Source organism: Arachis stenosperma, chromosome 5 (assembly GCF_014773155.1).
Source record: "Arachis stenosperma cultivar V10309 chromosome 5, arast.V10309.gnm1.PFL2, whole genome shotgun sequence".
In the NCBI taxonomy this organism is placed as follows: Eukaryota; Viridiplantae; Streptophyta; class Magnoliopsida; order Fabales; family Fabaceae; genus Arachis; species Arachis stenosperma.
The window spans coordinates 132,555,466-132,573,315 of record NC_080381.1 but is presented as its reverse complement, the minus strand read 5'-3'; the positions used below and the strand labels follow the sequence as shown (position 1 = coordinate 132,573,315).

The following is a 17,850-nucleotide window of genomic DNA, read 5'->3' as shown; positions in this document are numbered from 1 at the left end:
CAAATGGCCAGCGATGATGTTGATAAAGATGGTGGTTGGAGAGTGAAAGGGGTCGTTCTTTTTCTTCTATTTTTGTGAAGGGAAAGAAAGAGTGAGAATGTGAGCTAGAACAGGGAAAAGGGAAAAAGGAGAAAGGAGAAAAAAGTGGAGGAGGCCGCGGTGGTGGCGTGGACTGCTGGCGATGAAACAGCGAGAGGCGGCAATGATGTGGGACGACGAAGAGGAGGGGAAGAGAGAGGACCACGGCGGTTTCATCACATATGGTGGAGGCTGCGGTGGTTCTGGGACGGCAAGAGTGGTGGTTTCGACGATGGAAGAGAAAGATGGTAGTTGTTGGCGTCTGAACGGCAATTATGGAGTGGTGGTGATGGTGAATAGGAGGTGATGGTGGTGAGAGGAGGGCGACGCGCAAATCAAAGGAGAGGAGAGGGGAAGAAGAGAAATTGAAAATGTGTTTACGGTTTTGGGGTTTCTTCAAACGCGGGGGAGATCGTCGGCGGTCATGGCTGGAGGTTCATGAAGATGGAGATGGTGATGGTAAAGGGAGAATGAAGCTACGTGTGATGAAGAGGAAGAAGAAACTCTGTCGTGTTTAGGGCTGTCTTTGAAACGACGTTGTTTTGCAGCCGGGAACTTAATTGTCCCATTTTGAAAAGGTTCCATTCACATATGTATCCGCAAGACTAGGTCAGTATAATGGAATCATGTCAAATTGTTGACTCTGACGGACCTATATGAACGGAAAGACTTTTTTGTCAAACTTTTAAAAAAGTCAGGGTTTAAAAATATTTTTAAATTTTAAGAAACAAAAATGTCTAAAAAAAATGACCAGAGATTTATTTATCTTTTACTCTTATATCAAATTATCCGTTAAATAACCGATTAAATTGAATATTCCATTCTAGAGGTGATTAGATAAAGTAGCTAAAGGTGCTTGCTCCCGTAGCGACTCTGGCTTTGAATTTGGTATAGCTCGAGGGTGTGTGCAACGTGTTTTTGGCTTGGGAATTGTGATGAGAGATTGTTTTACTAGGAATAGTAGGCCGTGGACAAATTTAAAAACAAACTAGATCAAGGAGCCATAAAAGTAGTCATATGGGGTTTTACAGATTTTTTTTGACCATTTTTGGGTATGTTTGGATTTGCGTTGGAAAAGAGAAGTATGTTTAAGTTTCTTAAACGTTACATCTTTATGTTTGGTAATTTTTTTATTTTCTAAATATAGAAGTGATTTCTATCTTTAACCTAGGTTTATCAAAAATTACAAATTCTAACTTTTTCGTTCACTTTTTTCCGTAATCACGTTGGATTGAAATTTATATTTTATGTATTAATCATGTTTGTTATTTTTTTATAATATTTTTTTAATACTCTTTTATTCATATTATTATTTTTTATAAAATTTTTGTTTTTTTGTTTATATGAGTTCTTTTACTGTTATTGTTATTTTTTTTGTAAGGAATATTTTTTTACTTTATATCATAATTTTATTAGAATACTAAAGAATACTGAGAGTATTAAAAAAAAGAATATTAAAATTTATTTAAATATTTAAAATAAAATTATAAGATAACGTAAAATAATTATTTAACTTGATGTCTTTTTCTATAATTTTTCATCTAAAAATAATTTTAAATAATATAATCCAAATAATATTTAATTTACTATAATCCATTTTAAATAAAAATTATTAAACATAAACCATGTTAATACTAACTTATTTTTTATCAAAATTAATTTTATAAAATCAAATTTATATAAATTTCCATTTGGAAATGGTAATCCAAAAATACCGTAAGCACCAATGCCTTATACTTAGAGGTGGAAACAGATTAGTTGGAAGTAAAATTTTTTTCTTAATAGACTAAATTTATTGATTTGAGCCTAACCTATAATTTACCATAGGATATTTACTAAGTACTAAATTTGGTAAGATATCTAGTCTTTTCTAAAACATATTAAAAAACTTAATAAATTTAAAAAAATAAAAAAAATAAAAAATAAAAAATATTAAATATATTTAAAAATAAAAATATATAAATAATTAAATAATCAAATAGTTTAATAAATAAAAGTTAAAAATTATTTTTAATATGAAAGTAGAGATGATATTTATAGTGTATTACAGTATTGTGGATATGCATAAAATGCTAATACAACACACAGAGAGCGTGTTACCACGTAAACAACACGTTCCACGTATTGACTTCCCACTTAAAAATTTTTTTCATCTATAATTACACCAAATAATTTCATATCCAACAAAAACACCAATATTTTTTTCATATAAAAAATTAACCTAAAAAAGTTGTTAAATAAAATGAAAGATATAATAAGTTTAATCCTTTACCATTATATTTTTTAATATAATAAAGCTATATATTCATATATTTTCACAAGTTCAGGTTGGCTTGATAGACCAAATAGTTTATTTCGTAAGTATGAGCTTAAACTATTTAAGAATTTAGACTTTTAAAATCGCCTGAACTAAACTTAATTTCTGTTAGGTCATGGCAGGTCAGACCTCAAGTCCAGATAGTACATTGTTTATTCGTCCCTATCTGCACTAGTTTAAGATGAATTGTGTGTTAAAAATATCATTGTTTTTCACAATTCTAAATCAAATTTTCGTTTTGAATTCTACCAAAAAGATTTTAGTTTTTCTGATAATGTTGTATTTGTGAGTGAACTATGTTTTTTTGAGAAAATAAAATCAATTTTGATAACTAAATAACTTGATTTGAATAAAACAAAATTTCAAGAAAGAATCACAATTTCATTATGATGAGAGTTATTTGAGAGTGAAATTTGTAAGATTTTATTTTTCTATATTTATTTTGTGTACTAAATCATGAGTCACTCTTTTTATTAGAAAGAATTGATCTTATACTCTTAGTATCTTCTCTATATTTGAGTTGAGTCTTTAGACCATTTACTTAGTACTGATACATATTATGAGTGTAATTGAAACTTGATTTTGGGTAGAGTATCAAAATTTACCACTTTCAAAAATTTTGTTTGGATTGATCCATTTAAAAATTCTTTAGAAGATATAAGTTAAGGTGGAATAGTGTCAAAAATGATCACTTTGTATCTTGTTCGAAATTTTGTCTAGATAGATTAGTTATCTAATTTTATAACTTTGTTATACTATATTTTTTTATTAAAATATTTGGTGTTATCTTTGTCAATTGTGCAAATTTTACGTTTCTATTTTCACATTCTGTTTTTTAACAGCTTTGCGTTAACCATTCTCTAATATGCTTGGTTTTCTAAGTTTTGCATTAGAGATAGGTTAAATAGATGTCACCAACTTTTTATTGTAAGATTGACTCCTGCAATATGAAGATTTTAATTTTACTACTAATTATAGTTTAATTATGAAAATAATTATTGTAGGATTTATCGGTAGACAAATTCGACAATAATTGAACTACAAAACACATAATATGGCGCCCAAGTTATCATCGGAGTTAGCATTGAAATAATTCCACATTAATCAGCAACTTAATTTCGATAAATTTATTAAAAAAGTTGATCCTAAATCTCCTGATAATTAGCGTCGGATGAAATAATCTGCCAATAAATAATTTTCGACGCTATTTATACCGTCAAATTCAATCCAATAATAAATTTAACAATACTCAACATTTTTCTAAAATTGTATGGAGGTTTAGTGCTCTTCAACTTAAAGAACAGAAAGTTTGTATGTAGAATTTTAATGTTCTGTAATTAAGAAGAAAGCGAAGAATGAGCATTAAAGTTCTGTTTGGGACTTTGGGCTAAAACCATTTTGTTTTATTGTTTTAATTTGTGTTTATTTCATTTTTTGGATTGATATTAATTATTACAAAATTATGACAAAAATAAGAAAACAAAAATTTAAAAGAATTAAAAGGGTAAAATATTATTTTTAGGATTAATATTTTAAAATATTAAAATATATTTTAATATTAAATTTATTTAAAAAGACAAAAATATCTTTTTAAGATAAGAGTTGTTTGATTGTTTTACAGATTCAAAATTTATATTTAAAATTATAAAATTATTCCTCCTAGAGATTATTTAAAAATTTAAAATATTTATTTAAAGATTAATTAAAAAATAAAAATATCCTTTTAGTATTAATGTTATTTAATTAAAAAATACCCAAATACCATTTATTTTGTGTAAGCATATTGAAAGGGAGAAAAAAAAACTCTATGCCATTAGTTACTTAAAAAAATGTGAATTTAATTTTAATTTTAAAAATCTAAATTTATATGTATACTATATAACGTAAAATAATACCTTATATAAGAGAATGAATTTAATTATTATTTTTCTTTCTAATTCCAAAAATTAATTATCTTAAGAATTTTGTATCTTAATTTTAATTATTTAATATTTAGTTCATCCCATTATATCAAAATTCATTTTTATTATACTCTATATATTAAAGCACACTCATGTTGTGATTTTTTTTTATACTCTATAACTTTTTATTTAAACATCAATTCATACAAGTAAACATAAATATATAATAAAAATTCTATTTATTTAAGTATTATAAAGAGAATATTATTTACAAAAATAGAAGCTATTCTTAAAATTATTATTGAAATTTTAAAAAATATGATTTAAGTAATTTATATGCATAATTGAATTAAATACAATTAACTTTCTAATATTTTTTGAAGAGGACAAGATACAAGATTGAGACAAAAACATGTTTTTTATAAAAAAAAATCTAAGAATCACTACTAACTTTATTAAAAAAATAAAAAATTTTAAATTTTATAAAATATTTTTTTTTAGAGTTTGGGATCCAACCTGACATAATTACCTTATATATTAAAAAATAAAAATATAGAATTTATATCATTTTTAGCTAACCTTAATCAAATTTCAACCATAATTCACCTATTTTTTTTTTATTCTTATTTTTCTTTATTGCAAAAATTTTTTCCTTTTTTTTTCTTTTTTTTAAAAAATCTAATTTTAATTTGATTTGATATTCAAATTCATGCAATCGATATGATAGGTCTCGGTTTAGTTACAAAAACATATTTACCTGATCCATTCCAAATCGATTAAAATTTAATTGGTTCGGTTATCAATATCTTCCAAACCCAACCCAATTTAATTATACCCTAACTTTACGGATTAAATATTAGAAGTAACAACTATTGTCACCAGACGATAATCTAACACTACTATTAGTCTATTATGCTCTTTAATTTGTGACTACTTACTTTAAAATTATTTTTAAATTTATTTTTAATTATAAAAATCTAAAATTATATTCAACTAATAACCTAAAATAAACATCTCCAATAAAATCTTAAAAAAAATCTTATGCAACATTTTAACGCATTTAAATTTGTTTTTAATATCTCCTTTTTTTTTTAAAGAATGTTTTGACAAATTAATTTAAAATAATACTTTACAAAAGAATGTTAATTCTGTTCCTAAGATATGTATTTATATATATTCTAATTAATTAAATGATATATTATAATAATATAGTTAATTTCTAAAATCATGATACCATAGATGAAGAAAACAAAGTAATATATAAGACAAGTTTTATGAGATAAATTATAATTTTAAATAAATAACTAAAATAAAAAATAAAAAATTATTAATTAATTAAATTTTATAAATTAATTTAATAACTTAGTTTATATACTAATAGAACATATTAAATTTTCAATAATAATCATAATTATCATTTATTGAAAATATATTTTAGAGATTATAATTAATATATTTGTAGTTTTATAAAAAGAATACGTTAATTACTTAATGATCTTATCAATATGCATATATAGTTAAACCAAATTAATATACGTTATTTTCTTTCTAAAGTTTGATACAGTTTTAAAATTTCAAACAAAAAGGAAGTATTGTATCACTCACCAAAAAAGAAATTTGAATTGCTCTCTGTTTAATATTGATAAGTTTAATAACTTTAAACTTACATTAGTCTAAATATATTAAACAATTTTAAATTAATAATTTTTTAATTTGTGTGCTCCTATCAAAATGTCATACATTTAAGGAAAAAATAATAATTTATATGTTGTGGTTGTGGCTCGTCCTTTTACTCTAGTATTACTCCCTAATGTTAATGAGTGTTTCTTTAGTTCTCTAAAAACATCTTTTTCTCGACCACTGTTAGTTCTCTTCCTCATGGCTTAATGCTCGTGTAGGAATCTCGAACTCTTCTTCTAATTCATGCTGGTATTAACTCTTAACAACAACTAGAGCTCAAAGTGTGTTATTAGTTTTGGTGGATAATCATTCTCCAACATTTTTGTTTAGAACGAACACAGTCACACTATTTAAGTGACACTTGAAAGATTTTGGTGCTCACCAATAGATTCAAAAAGAACAAAAGTCTCCTACAACTCCCCAATTGGTATATCATTTGACATGGTCCAACCAGGACTATACTTTCTAGCAATTACTTTGAATTTACTTACACTATCCTATCAAGAATTCATAACCTTTTAGGGGGTGATAAGTATCGTAGTTTACTCTTTTATTTATTTACCTTCTCTAGTATTAAATTTAAATTATTATCTCAAATGAACATAAGTTCAAATATTTTTCTTCCTCCATTCTCTTTATCTTCCATTTTTCTTTTCTCTTTTCTTTCTCTTTTTATTAAAATTACTTTATGTAGTAATTTTTTTTTTTATTTCATAAAGGAAGTAAGAATGTCAAATAATATTAATAAAACATTATTTAATCCATGAACAAATTACAGTAGTCTTTGTAATTTTGTGGTGAACAGATTTGTCACAACTCACAAGCATTTAATAATAATTCTGATAGATGTCATGATGGAAGAAGAATTTGGATTACGACTGTCTTTTATATTATCAATTTTATGATTTAATTATATAAGAAAAATGATGACATTTTCAAAATCATCCTCCCATAGACGACAAAAAAAAAAAAAAAAATCATTCTGCGATCCTAATTTGTAACCAAAAGAACGTTTGAGTACTTTAATTTTTTCAATATATGAAATGTGTTTGATTTTTACTTTGTTCGGAAATTAAATGAATTGTTAAAATAAAGGAAAAAATTAATTACTCGATAAGTGGATTAATAATTGACAATAGGCGGAGAGAGGAATATGGACAAACCTGGTTGTGGATAACAGTTCTCTGAATCAATTCTATCACGACAGTAACACCTGAAAGCATAGTGGTCTTGATCGAACCCACACCTTCCACCCACACCTTCCACCACTGTTGGAACACTCACTGCAATTTTTGGCCATCCAATTCATCAAAAACCCTCTTCTCAGCTCCTTTTCAACCCCTCCTTTCTCATCTTCCACCCTCGTTACGCTCACCGTCCCCCTGCAATTCTTCTCCGCTAACTTCGAATTCTCCACATCATCCACATAAAGCGCCACAACCGATCCCGTTCTGTTTTCAGCTGAACACCCAATACTGTGGTTTTGCATGTTCTTGCAGCCATAGAACAGCAACACTTCCTTCTGCTTCGAAGCAACACTGAACCTTTTGCTGTGGCCGCTGAAGTTTCTTAGTGGGGCAATACATTCCGTGGATCTTGGTCCCGAGAGGCCAGGGATGGACACTCGAAGTGATTGGTTGTTGTAGAAAATGTTTTGGACAGTGTATAGAGTTTCTGAGGTGGTGAGGATTGGGAAGCCGTCGCGGGAGCAGGTGAGTCCGAAATTGGGGAGACCACAGTAGGAGTTTTGTTTTGATATGATGTAGAAGGGAAAGCTTACGTTTTGGTGATTAGTGGTGCCACCACAAGTTTTGGGTTCACATGCTTCGAACTTTGGATTCATAGAACACACAGTGATTCTTGTTAGAAGAGAGAAGAAGATTGTTAAATTGAAGGTGGATAAGAGTGTTCTTTGTTTCATTTGGAATGTTTCAAGATGGCGGCTGAGAGATGGTGGAGTTTAATTTGGAGAGGAAAGGTGAAGTTATCATGATAAGATTTTTTTTTTTTTTTTTTGCGAGTTTGAACTTTATTCAATTGGAGTCTACTATTATTGTTAATGGTAATGCTTTTGACATTTTGTTTTTCGATAACGCGCGTGCGTCACTGTTTACGGTTGAATAATTGATCACTACAAAGGTTTGATTAGTGTACTCTACGGGAGATTGTTTTCAAGACTTTGATTATTACAGGCAAATATTTTTTATTTTTACTTAATATTAAATTAATAATAATTTGTAGTTATATTTATTAAAATTTATACATATGAATTAATATCATTTATTTATTAAAATAATTTAATATTTATATTAATGAATTGGTAACTAAAAATACTAAAATCTACTGGATCTCAAAACTTTTTTATCTTTAAGTATAATTGAATTGTATTCGGTTATGAAACTAGACGCCATGACCGTGACAATTGAGAAAATATATGAATTTTACTATGTACACTAGTGAAATAGTCCCTCTTCAAGTGTTTTTTTTTGTTTGTCTACGGTAATTTTTTATTTGCAGAATTCGTTACATATCTAAATTTCATTTAAGAATTTGTCGTTAGTCAATAGATTGTTACATGTACAAGATAGAATTCGAACCCTGACATTTATTTAAGCAGACAAATGAGTTGACTATTTGACCAATTCAAATTAATATTTCTTCAAGTATTTTTATTTGTTTATTAAATAAATAAAAAAAAATTTTCAACCCATACCACTTTCAGTGTCCAAAATTAGGGCTGAAGACTTAATTAAGTTCAGATTGAAGGGGAAGACTTGTTGTATAATTCTTAACAAATTGGTCTATCATTCAAACTAAATGAAAAAAGGACAACCAAAATTTTAAAACTACATACAAAAAAGTTTGTTTGTATTTTTGTGTTTCGCACTCGAATGAGAATGTATTGTCGCTTAGACATCAAAGGTCTTCAATGTCCAACCTTATGTTACTATTAATTTTGACTTTTTGACTAACCTTGCAATCTCAATATTGTTATTTGGTATATTATACGATAAAGATGTAAGTTTACAAATTTTTTTTATGAGATAAAAGAGAAATTGAAAAAATTAAAACTCACATTTTAAACAACAATAAAATAATAAAAAATAACTATAAAAGGAATTTATATTTTCTCTCTGTACAATTTTATTTATACTGTTTTACTTATTTTTTGTAATCTAGATAGGATGCTGAATTAAATTCGTATCAAAATTTTATTTTGGAGAATAGATACGACTCTTTTAAAAAGAAGTAGGTTTAATCTAAAAATTATTTATTGTTTGTGTTGAAACAAATTATGTCAAAATACTTATGGCACATTATAACAAATAAAAAAATACTTAAAATAAATAAAAGTTTTAATTAAATGAAAGAATAAAATTAAAATTAAAAAAAGCAAAGTATTTACAAAAAAAAAAAAGAAATGCTCGAAGAAGAGTAAAATAAATTGACAGGAAAATGAAAGAACAAAGGAAATAAAAGAAAAGCAAACAAAAGAAATAAATCAAAAGTGCACTCCAAATACTTGCATGTATTTGTACTTTATGATTTTTTCTGGCGTTAGCATGACTTAAATTTTGTAGAGTTTTGTGTGATGATAAAGTGTTTAAATTGAAGTTCTCCATTCTTTTTGAACTTCTCCTATTTATAGACCAAAAGGATAGGCTTGCGAAATGTTTTTCTTCCCACAATTTAGCTTCTTCTTTTCTCTCAAGCCACGACCTTACCTTGACTATGAAGAATTTTGACATCCAAGTTTGCCATCCCATGTCTTTTCTTACCTTGATCTCCAAGCCCCACATTCTGCATCGTCGTGCTGTCAATTTAGACCACGTGTCATTGATTCACTTCGACTTCGATCTTTCTTCGACATGACTCATAATCATCGTCGTGCCATTGACCCAGTTTCGACTCAAATTATTCTCAACTCAATTCATAATCGTTACTCTGCTCTATTAGAGTCGAATTTCATTACTAGTCAAATTTTGTACTAACAAATTGCCCATTAAAAACTTGTCTTTTCGAAAAATGAAATGATAAGTTTTATTTAATCAAGTGCCATTCACGTGCCACAGTTACATAGTTTTTGAAACAGTTTGCGCATTTTCTTGAAAATACGTAATGTTCTCCATGGGCTTTAATGAGACTTTCATTTAAAAACTCTTCATATTTTCTTAAGGTTTGTTACGTTGTTCATCTCTATTTACTTTCATCATTTTCACCATTCTTCATTTTTCCCAAAGAACTCTCTCTTCTCCATGAAATTTTCTTTTCATTTCCTCTATGAATTCTCAATCCATTCTTCATTTTAGTAGCACTCCCGCTATTACTATTGCATCTTCTTCTTATGCGGCTGATGCTGCTACTACTGCTTCCACAATTACTCCCGTAACCATGGTCTCCGCTTCTTCCTCTTTTTTGGCTATTATAGCTACCGCAACAGCCTCTGCATCTGGTGTGGCAACCACAACTCAGCTGCCTCATCAATTTGATGAAGATGATGATGTTCAAATCATCCCTCCTCCCTCTTTAGTGGTTGACGTGGCATAATTCTACAATGAAGATGGGAGCTTGAGATCCCCCAATCCGGACATTGAAATCACTGCCCTTTGGAAGGGCAAGGTATTCCTTCCTTTCAAGGTTACTGGCCTCTTATATTCCTTTTTAGGGACTCTTTCTACTCAAGAACAGGTCGAATCTGTCTCTTCTTTTTTTTCATCTCCCCCTGAACATCTCCCTCTTATATTTTGCAAAAATGTTAGGCTTCTTATTTTGCTAGTCGGGTCTTTAATACTGACCCTCCAAAGGAATCGAGTTCTCTTCTTTCGACTTGGATGTCGAGGTTGTCCCCGACCTACAAACCTTCGACCTCTCTTATACTGCACCCCTCTTAGGAGCCAGTTTACTTTTGGTATCCTGCTACCAATAACTTCTATTTTCTTTACGGAATGATGGAATCAACTTAATACAAGTTTCTGCTTTAACTGGCATATCCCCCGATGGAGAACGTGTGTCATGGGCTACCGAATATCCTGATGATATTTTCAACATCAATTTTGACTCAACTTCTGTGTCAGACTTTATTAAGAACAATATGGGGATCCGAGAGTGATCCCATGAATAATAGTGAACATGTGGCCTTTTTGCTTTTATGACTTAACGCCTTTGTCTTTTGTCCCAAATCTATTCAAATCCAAAAGAACAATTATCTACCACTAGCCATCATGCTTCATTATAAAATGTATGTTAACCTTCCTTGTTTAACTTTAGGTCAATTGTATGAGACACTTTCTTTAGTGGTTGGTGAGATTCGACGAGGTGAATCATAAATCAATCCCTGTGGTCCCCTTTGGGTTGTGAACTTGTGGTTAAAGAAAGTTTGTGAACCTTGACTAATAGCTTCTTCCTCTGATATCCCTTAAGCTCAACTCGTTGGTATTCGACTATTTCTTCTTTCTTGGTTGAAACAAAAGAGTATTTCTGCCATAGATACCTTTCGACACTTTGTGACTCTTCTTCTTGAGATCAAAACTGATGATAACACTTCCTATTACCCAAATCCATTCACCCACCATCGAAGTGTGGTTAGGTATCTTAATTACTTCATCAATCCCAAACCTGAAAAGCAGCATATTGTCAATGATTTGTGGTCCAAAATCCTTACTTCTCAAATTCTTCCTGTGGGGCTTCCACGTGAGTTGACAATGGCCTAAAAGAATAAACTAGTCACTTACTCCCCTCAGTTCATGTCACGACAATTTGACCTAGCCCAAGCACTTCCTTATCCATTCTCCCTCGACTCTGAGGCTCAAATGATACATTATAAGGTGTTGAGTCGAGAAGATTTTGACCAAATCCTTGACTTGAATAACCAAAGAGTGAACAATCAATACCAAATTCTCGACTTTACTCGTTGTTTCCTTTCAACTCTTGCCTTCCACAAGTGGTGGTCAACCTACTATACTTCTCACTGCTCTTCGATTGATTGTGCCCTTTCTAATTTGATTCCTCCTACTGTGCGGACTACTACGGTGTTGAAGAAAACTAAAGGTGAGCATGTCAAAGTAATTGTTAAGTTTGAAAAGTATTATAAGGTAAAATGGCATTTCAAGAAGGTAAATTATGTTTTCAATGAGGCCTTGGAGGTATTTGAAAAGAAGAAGGAAATACATTTTTATAAATGTCTCGATCGTTATTTCAAAACTTTGGCTCAAGACCCTTATGTTTAACAAAGACACTTTATGCCAAAATTTAAGTTTCCTTCTTTTTCTAAAGCCCCTTTTGGCCTTACTGATCGGCTACCTGACCCTCATAATGACCCTCTTAAAGGAGCCTTAGGAGGGAATTATCAACTCCAAAGAAAGACCTAAGAACGATGGGTATAAACACTACGGGTGCCTTCTACTACCCAAGAACTAGTGATAGAAGACATAGTCGAACAAGGATCGCTTGATATTTTCTAGGTTTCGTATTTTTCTTATGACTTAGAACATTTAATCTATACTCATCTTATATTCCTTATACATTTTCAGCTGCTCAACCAACACAAATTTCTGAGGTTGTTGCTGATCCTCAAGCTGTCGAAGAAAATTGGGACTCAGATGAGGATCCTATTCCCAAAAGAGCAAAGTCAAAGCGCGGTCTTAGTCGAGGCCATGGGAGGTCGAGTGATGCCACTCTTTCTTCCAAAAAACGTGGTCTTCTCACATCCTTATGATATATATATATATATATATATATATATATATATATATATATATATATTTATATATGGTGCCCAACTAATCCTTTGATGTCTTTACGTTCTGTTAACCCTTCTTTGTTACTTTGTTTTAGTCTAAATAATGCAAGCGGGAGTCAAGAATTAGAGTTACAACAGAAAGTCAATCTGAGCGACAAGTCGACCAACCCGATGACGTCAAGGTCGAAGTGACTTAATCTATTCCTCTTGTAATTTCTCATCAGACAGTGATTTTACCTATTTCCATTTTAAGTTCGATACAAACCATTATGCTGACTGCTGCCTCTCAAGCCTCGATTGATTCTCCATTGGTAAAATTCTCTACCTTTTCATACTTCATTTTACTTGTTCATATTCACACTTATTACCTTCCTTTTGTAGGCAAACTATATGCCTCTACCAAGTGATGCAGAAACATATCAAGCAGCCACTTTTATGATCACACCTGGTATAAATCAGGCTGTTATTGAATAGGATTTGGAGCCTCCTTTCGATGTTTCTACTCCAGAGGTTGGAGAATTAGACTTTGAAGATCTCAACTTTGACCTTGCCAATATTTTATCTGAAGCTCGATAGGTATATTCCTCAGAGGGAATTACGGTGCTATCTTTTTCAGATCCAGAGCCGAACCTTGTGCCACATCTGTAAACCCCGAGAAGTTAATGAATAATTAACTAATAAATTAATTATTATTTAAAGAAATTAAAAAATTAAATTTTATTGTTTATAGAAGTAAAAATGATTAAAATGCAAATTAAAATGCTAATTTTAAATATTTTGGCCTAAAATTGGACCAACGGACTGAACCGATTGAACAGAACTCAAACCAGGCCCATATTGGGCCCAAAACCCAACCCATATAAGCCTTCCCCCACACTTGCAGCTACAAACATTTCTGATTTCATTGAGAAAGAGGGATTCCACGGTGAGAGAGGGAAGGGAAAAACATAACATAGGTTACTATTCACTTCCGATTTCAATTACCCGTAACTTTTAATTCGAAGTTCCGATCACTGTATTGTTTGCGACCACGCGTTCGTCTCGTCAAACTCTTCAATTCTATCCGAACAAAGTGGTATGTACCTCTACATTTCGTGTCTAGTTTCTTCTTCCATTCAGATTTTATGTTTTGGTTAAGGGTGCATTTGTATATTTTGTATGAGTTTGCATCTGTTTTGGCTTGCCTAATTGCTTATCGGTGATTAACTCCTATCTAATCTATTTGCTGTAACTACTATCTATACATGTGCTTTCCTTGTCTATTTGTATGTGTTTGCCTTCTGAGAGACCCCTCATGTGGTGGAGGTGTGATGAGGGTTGTTCTTTACACGGTGATTAGGAAGTTTGAAGGAAATAAAAAGTGTAAAATTAGATTAGAACTAGGATCTCTTAGATGGAGTATCGAATTTCTGGTTTAGTATAATTTTTAAGCTAAAAAGCTGTCAGTGTTCTAGGAATGCCTCTGACATTCTCGAGACCTTATATATTATCTGTGTGGGCACCTTAACCATACTGAGAACCCCCAATTCTCATTCTATACATATATTGTTATTTTTCAGATGCAGGTCGGGAGGTACCTCGTTGAGCAATCTGGAGTCTCTTTAGAAGTGAATAACTATTTTGGGACTTAGTCTTTGGTATTTTGTTTATGTAATTAGATTCTCCGCCCTGTATATTTTGTATTTTGTCCCTCTTAAAGGTTAAATTGGAGAAATAGGTATATACTCTTGTCTTTCGAGTTATCTAGGATGTCTTTTGGTTGTGTGTGGGTGTATATATAAACTCTGGCTGGCCTTAACTTCGCAGGTAGAGTCTGGAGCTAGTTATTTGTATCTTTTGGATTTTTGATCTTTATATATCTTTTAGCTTTCCTTTCAATCTTGTTTATCTTTATACGCTTATCCGAATGAGTATGATGCGAACTCTGTTTTGCTTTTGTTTAGCTTCTTTTTCAAGATTCCTAGTTATAAATTCTTTCAAATATATTTATATACATCTTTTCCTTTAGAGGTCATAATACCTCGCCACTTCTGCTTTACAACTTAAGCGTAAGGTTCTGTGTGGTAGGGTGTTACAGACTTTGGAGCAACATTCTGAGTGCTGTGGGGCCTATGAAGGTCAGAATCTTCTCCAATTTAGTGAATAACAACAGAGTTATGGAAGATTGCATTAGAAAGGCTGTTTTAGACAAAGGTGATCATCGACCATTCTTTAAGAGGGATCCAGGAAAGAATTTCACGCCAAGAGGTCAAAATTCTAAGCGAGGCAGCTATGTCCCACAACCCCACCAGGGTCAGAACAACTTTCAGAGGTTCAATAACAATAACTACCAAGGAAGAGGAAAAGGTAAGCAAGCTCAAGTTCCACCTAACGACTTGACTTGTAGAAGGTGTGGAGGTTATCATCCTAACACTCTGGGCAAAGCTGGTTTGTGTTTTGTTACTTTTGTGGTGGAGCTAGACACATGTCGTGGACTTGTCCAGAAAAGAGGAATTAGAATGTTGGGAGAGCTAAACAGTAAGGACGTGTTTTTACTATGTCGACGGATGGTGCTGAAAGGTCAGACACTTTGATCAGAGGTCGCTGTGAAATTGGAAAAAAAAAATCTTAACTGCCTTGTGTGATACTGGGGCGTTACAATTATTTATTTTATTTGAGAAAGCTGATGAATTAGGGCTAAAAATATCTATGCTAGCTTATGACTTACAAGTACATACTCCTACCTCTGAGGCTGTGGTAACTAGGCTAGGTTGTCAACAAGTGTCATTTTGAATTGAAAACAGAACCTTTCTCTATGACTTGATATGTTTGCTGTTGACTGGACTTGATTTATTTTTGGGTTTGGATTGGCTGTCAAACCATCACGTACTGTTAGATTATTTTAAGCGTTCGGTGCAATTTATGTCTGAAGGGTCAGAAGGACCAGTTGTAGCAAAGGGTTACTATTTAAATTCTGTTATGGTGAACTATAGTGGGAATGAGTGTCAGGAATTTGTGTTGTTAGCTGCGAGTTTGTCAGAAGATGAACAGATTTTGGTAGTGAGCAAATTTCCTGAGGTATTGCTTGAAGACATACTTGAATTTCCGCTTCTCAAGAAATCAAATTTGGGATAGAATTGACGCGTGAAGCAGGACCAATCTCGATTGCGCCTTATAGGATGTCGCTGTTGGAGCTGGCAGAACTCAAAGTTCAGTTGGAGGATTTAACGGATACGAGTTTCATTTGGCCAAGTGTTTCTTTGTGGGGAGCATCGATCCTATTGGTAAAGAAGAAAGATGGTAGCATGCGACTATGTGTGGATTATCGGCAGTTTAATAAGGTGACAGTAAAGAACAAAGATCCTTTTCTGAGAATTAACGACCTGATGGATCAGTTGTCAGGAGTTGGAGTTTTTTCAACAATAAGTTGGGTTATCACCAAATAACAGTGAGAGAGGAAGATATCACTAAGTTTTTGAGTGAAGCTCTAGTTTCCTATACAAAACTATGAATACTTTTGGAGAATTCTACAACTATAGAGTCAAAGTCAGAAATTTCTAAGGCTGAGAAGGTACTTGCTGTGGTTGAAAGGGCTGAAACTGATGGTTGTTGAAGTTGTTCTGATTGAAATTGCCCTGAGAATTGTTGTTGAAATATTATTGCCTCTGTGGTTGACTCCCCCACTCGAAGTTTGGGTGATTTCTCTACTCCAGGTTATAAGTCTTAGAGAAAGGATCATTATTGGAGGGTCTAGAGGAATTGCCTATGTAGTTTACTTGTTCAGGGAAAACATGGCCTTAATCATAACTCTCACCTTGAGAGAAGCAACCACTCATATCATAGGATGTATCTTGAGTATTGACGGTTGATACTTGCATTCCACTCAAGTGTTGAGCAATAACATTAATCTATTGAGATATGGCCTTGTTCTGAGCAAGAATTGCATCCAAAGCATCCAATTCCATGACTCCTTTCCTCAGAGAGATACTCTCAGAAGAATACAGGTGCTGGTTGTTAGCAACCATCTCAATCAAATCAAGAGCCTCGTCAGGAGTCTTTTTCATGCGAAGGGATTCGCCTACAAAATTATCCAAAGATATTTTGGTAGCCTCAATGACTCCATCATAGAAAATCTGTAACTGAATCCAGTCTGAAAAGATGTCAGCAGGATACTTTCTGAGCATCATCTTGTATCTTTTTCAAGCTTCATAAAGAGATTTACCCTCTCTCTGCCTGAAAGTCTGAACATCAATCTTCAGCTTAGTCAGCTTCTGAGGTGGAAAGAACTTGGTTAATAATCTATTGACCAACTTATCCCATGTATCCAAGCTCTCCTTGTGTTGTGTGTCAAGCCATTGCTTGGCTCTATCCTGTACAGCAAACGAAAAGAGCAACAACCTATAGACACCAGGATAAACTCCATTGGTCTTTACCGTATCACAGATTTGCAGGAATTTAGAGATAAATAAGTTTGGGTCTTCCTGCAGGAGTCCATGAAACTGACAAATTTGTTGCACCAGAGAGATGAATTAAGACTTTAACTCAAAGTTGTTAACTCCAACAGGAGGTATAACAATGCTTTTACCATAGAAGTTAGGATTAAGAGCAGTATATGAGCCAAGTGTCCTTCTAGGTGGCTCAGGCATATTAGGAGCATTGAGAGCATTAGGGTTAACAACATTATTGCTGTTTGGATCCATATTGACTTCTTCAGATTCCTCATCAGAATTATCCTTGAGATTCTCAGTAGCTTTGTAAGCTCTAGCCTGCTGTAAATGCCTTCTTAAAGTCCTTTCAATCTCAGGATCAAATTCAAGAAGAGGTTTCTTATCTCTGTTTCTATTTATAAACAAATAGAAAATAAAAAAAATGGAAATCTCCACGTCAGAGTGAAGAGAATTCCCAGTGAGGAATCTTGAGTAAAATAAATAAAGCAAAATAAAATAAATAAATAACATTAGAATTTTCGAAAATTACTAAAGAAATTAAACTAGAAAATTTGAAACTAATAAATAAAAATAAATAGAAAATAATAAAATAAAGAAACTTAGGGACACCAAATTTAATTTCGAAAATTAAAAGAAAATTTTAAACAATTTAAACTAAATTTTCGAGAAAGTAAAAGAGAAAATTAAACAAAATTCAAGTAAAAAGCC

At 31.7% G+C, this 17,850-nt stretch overlaps 1 protein-coding gene across 1 annotated transcript; it reads right to left on the bottom strand.

The window, feature by feature from the left end:
- Positions 1-7,174: 7,174 nt before the first annotated feature.
- Positions 7,175-7,819, bottom strand: LOC130981436 (LEAF RUST 10 DISEASE-RESISTANCE LOCUS RECEPTOR-LIKE PROTEIN KINASE-like 1.2). The gene has a single exon (XM_057905033.1). It carries the CDS (start codon positions 7,817-7,819, stop codon positions 7,175-7,177), a length of 645 nt encoding a protein of 214 aa, XP_057761016.1.
- Positions 7,820-17,850: the final 10,031 nt, after the last annotated feature.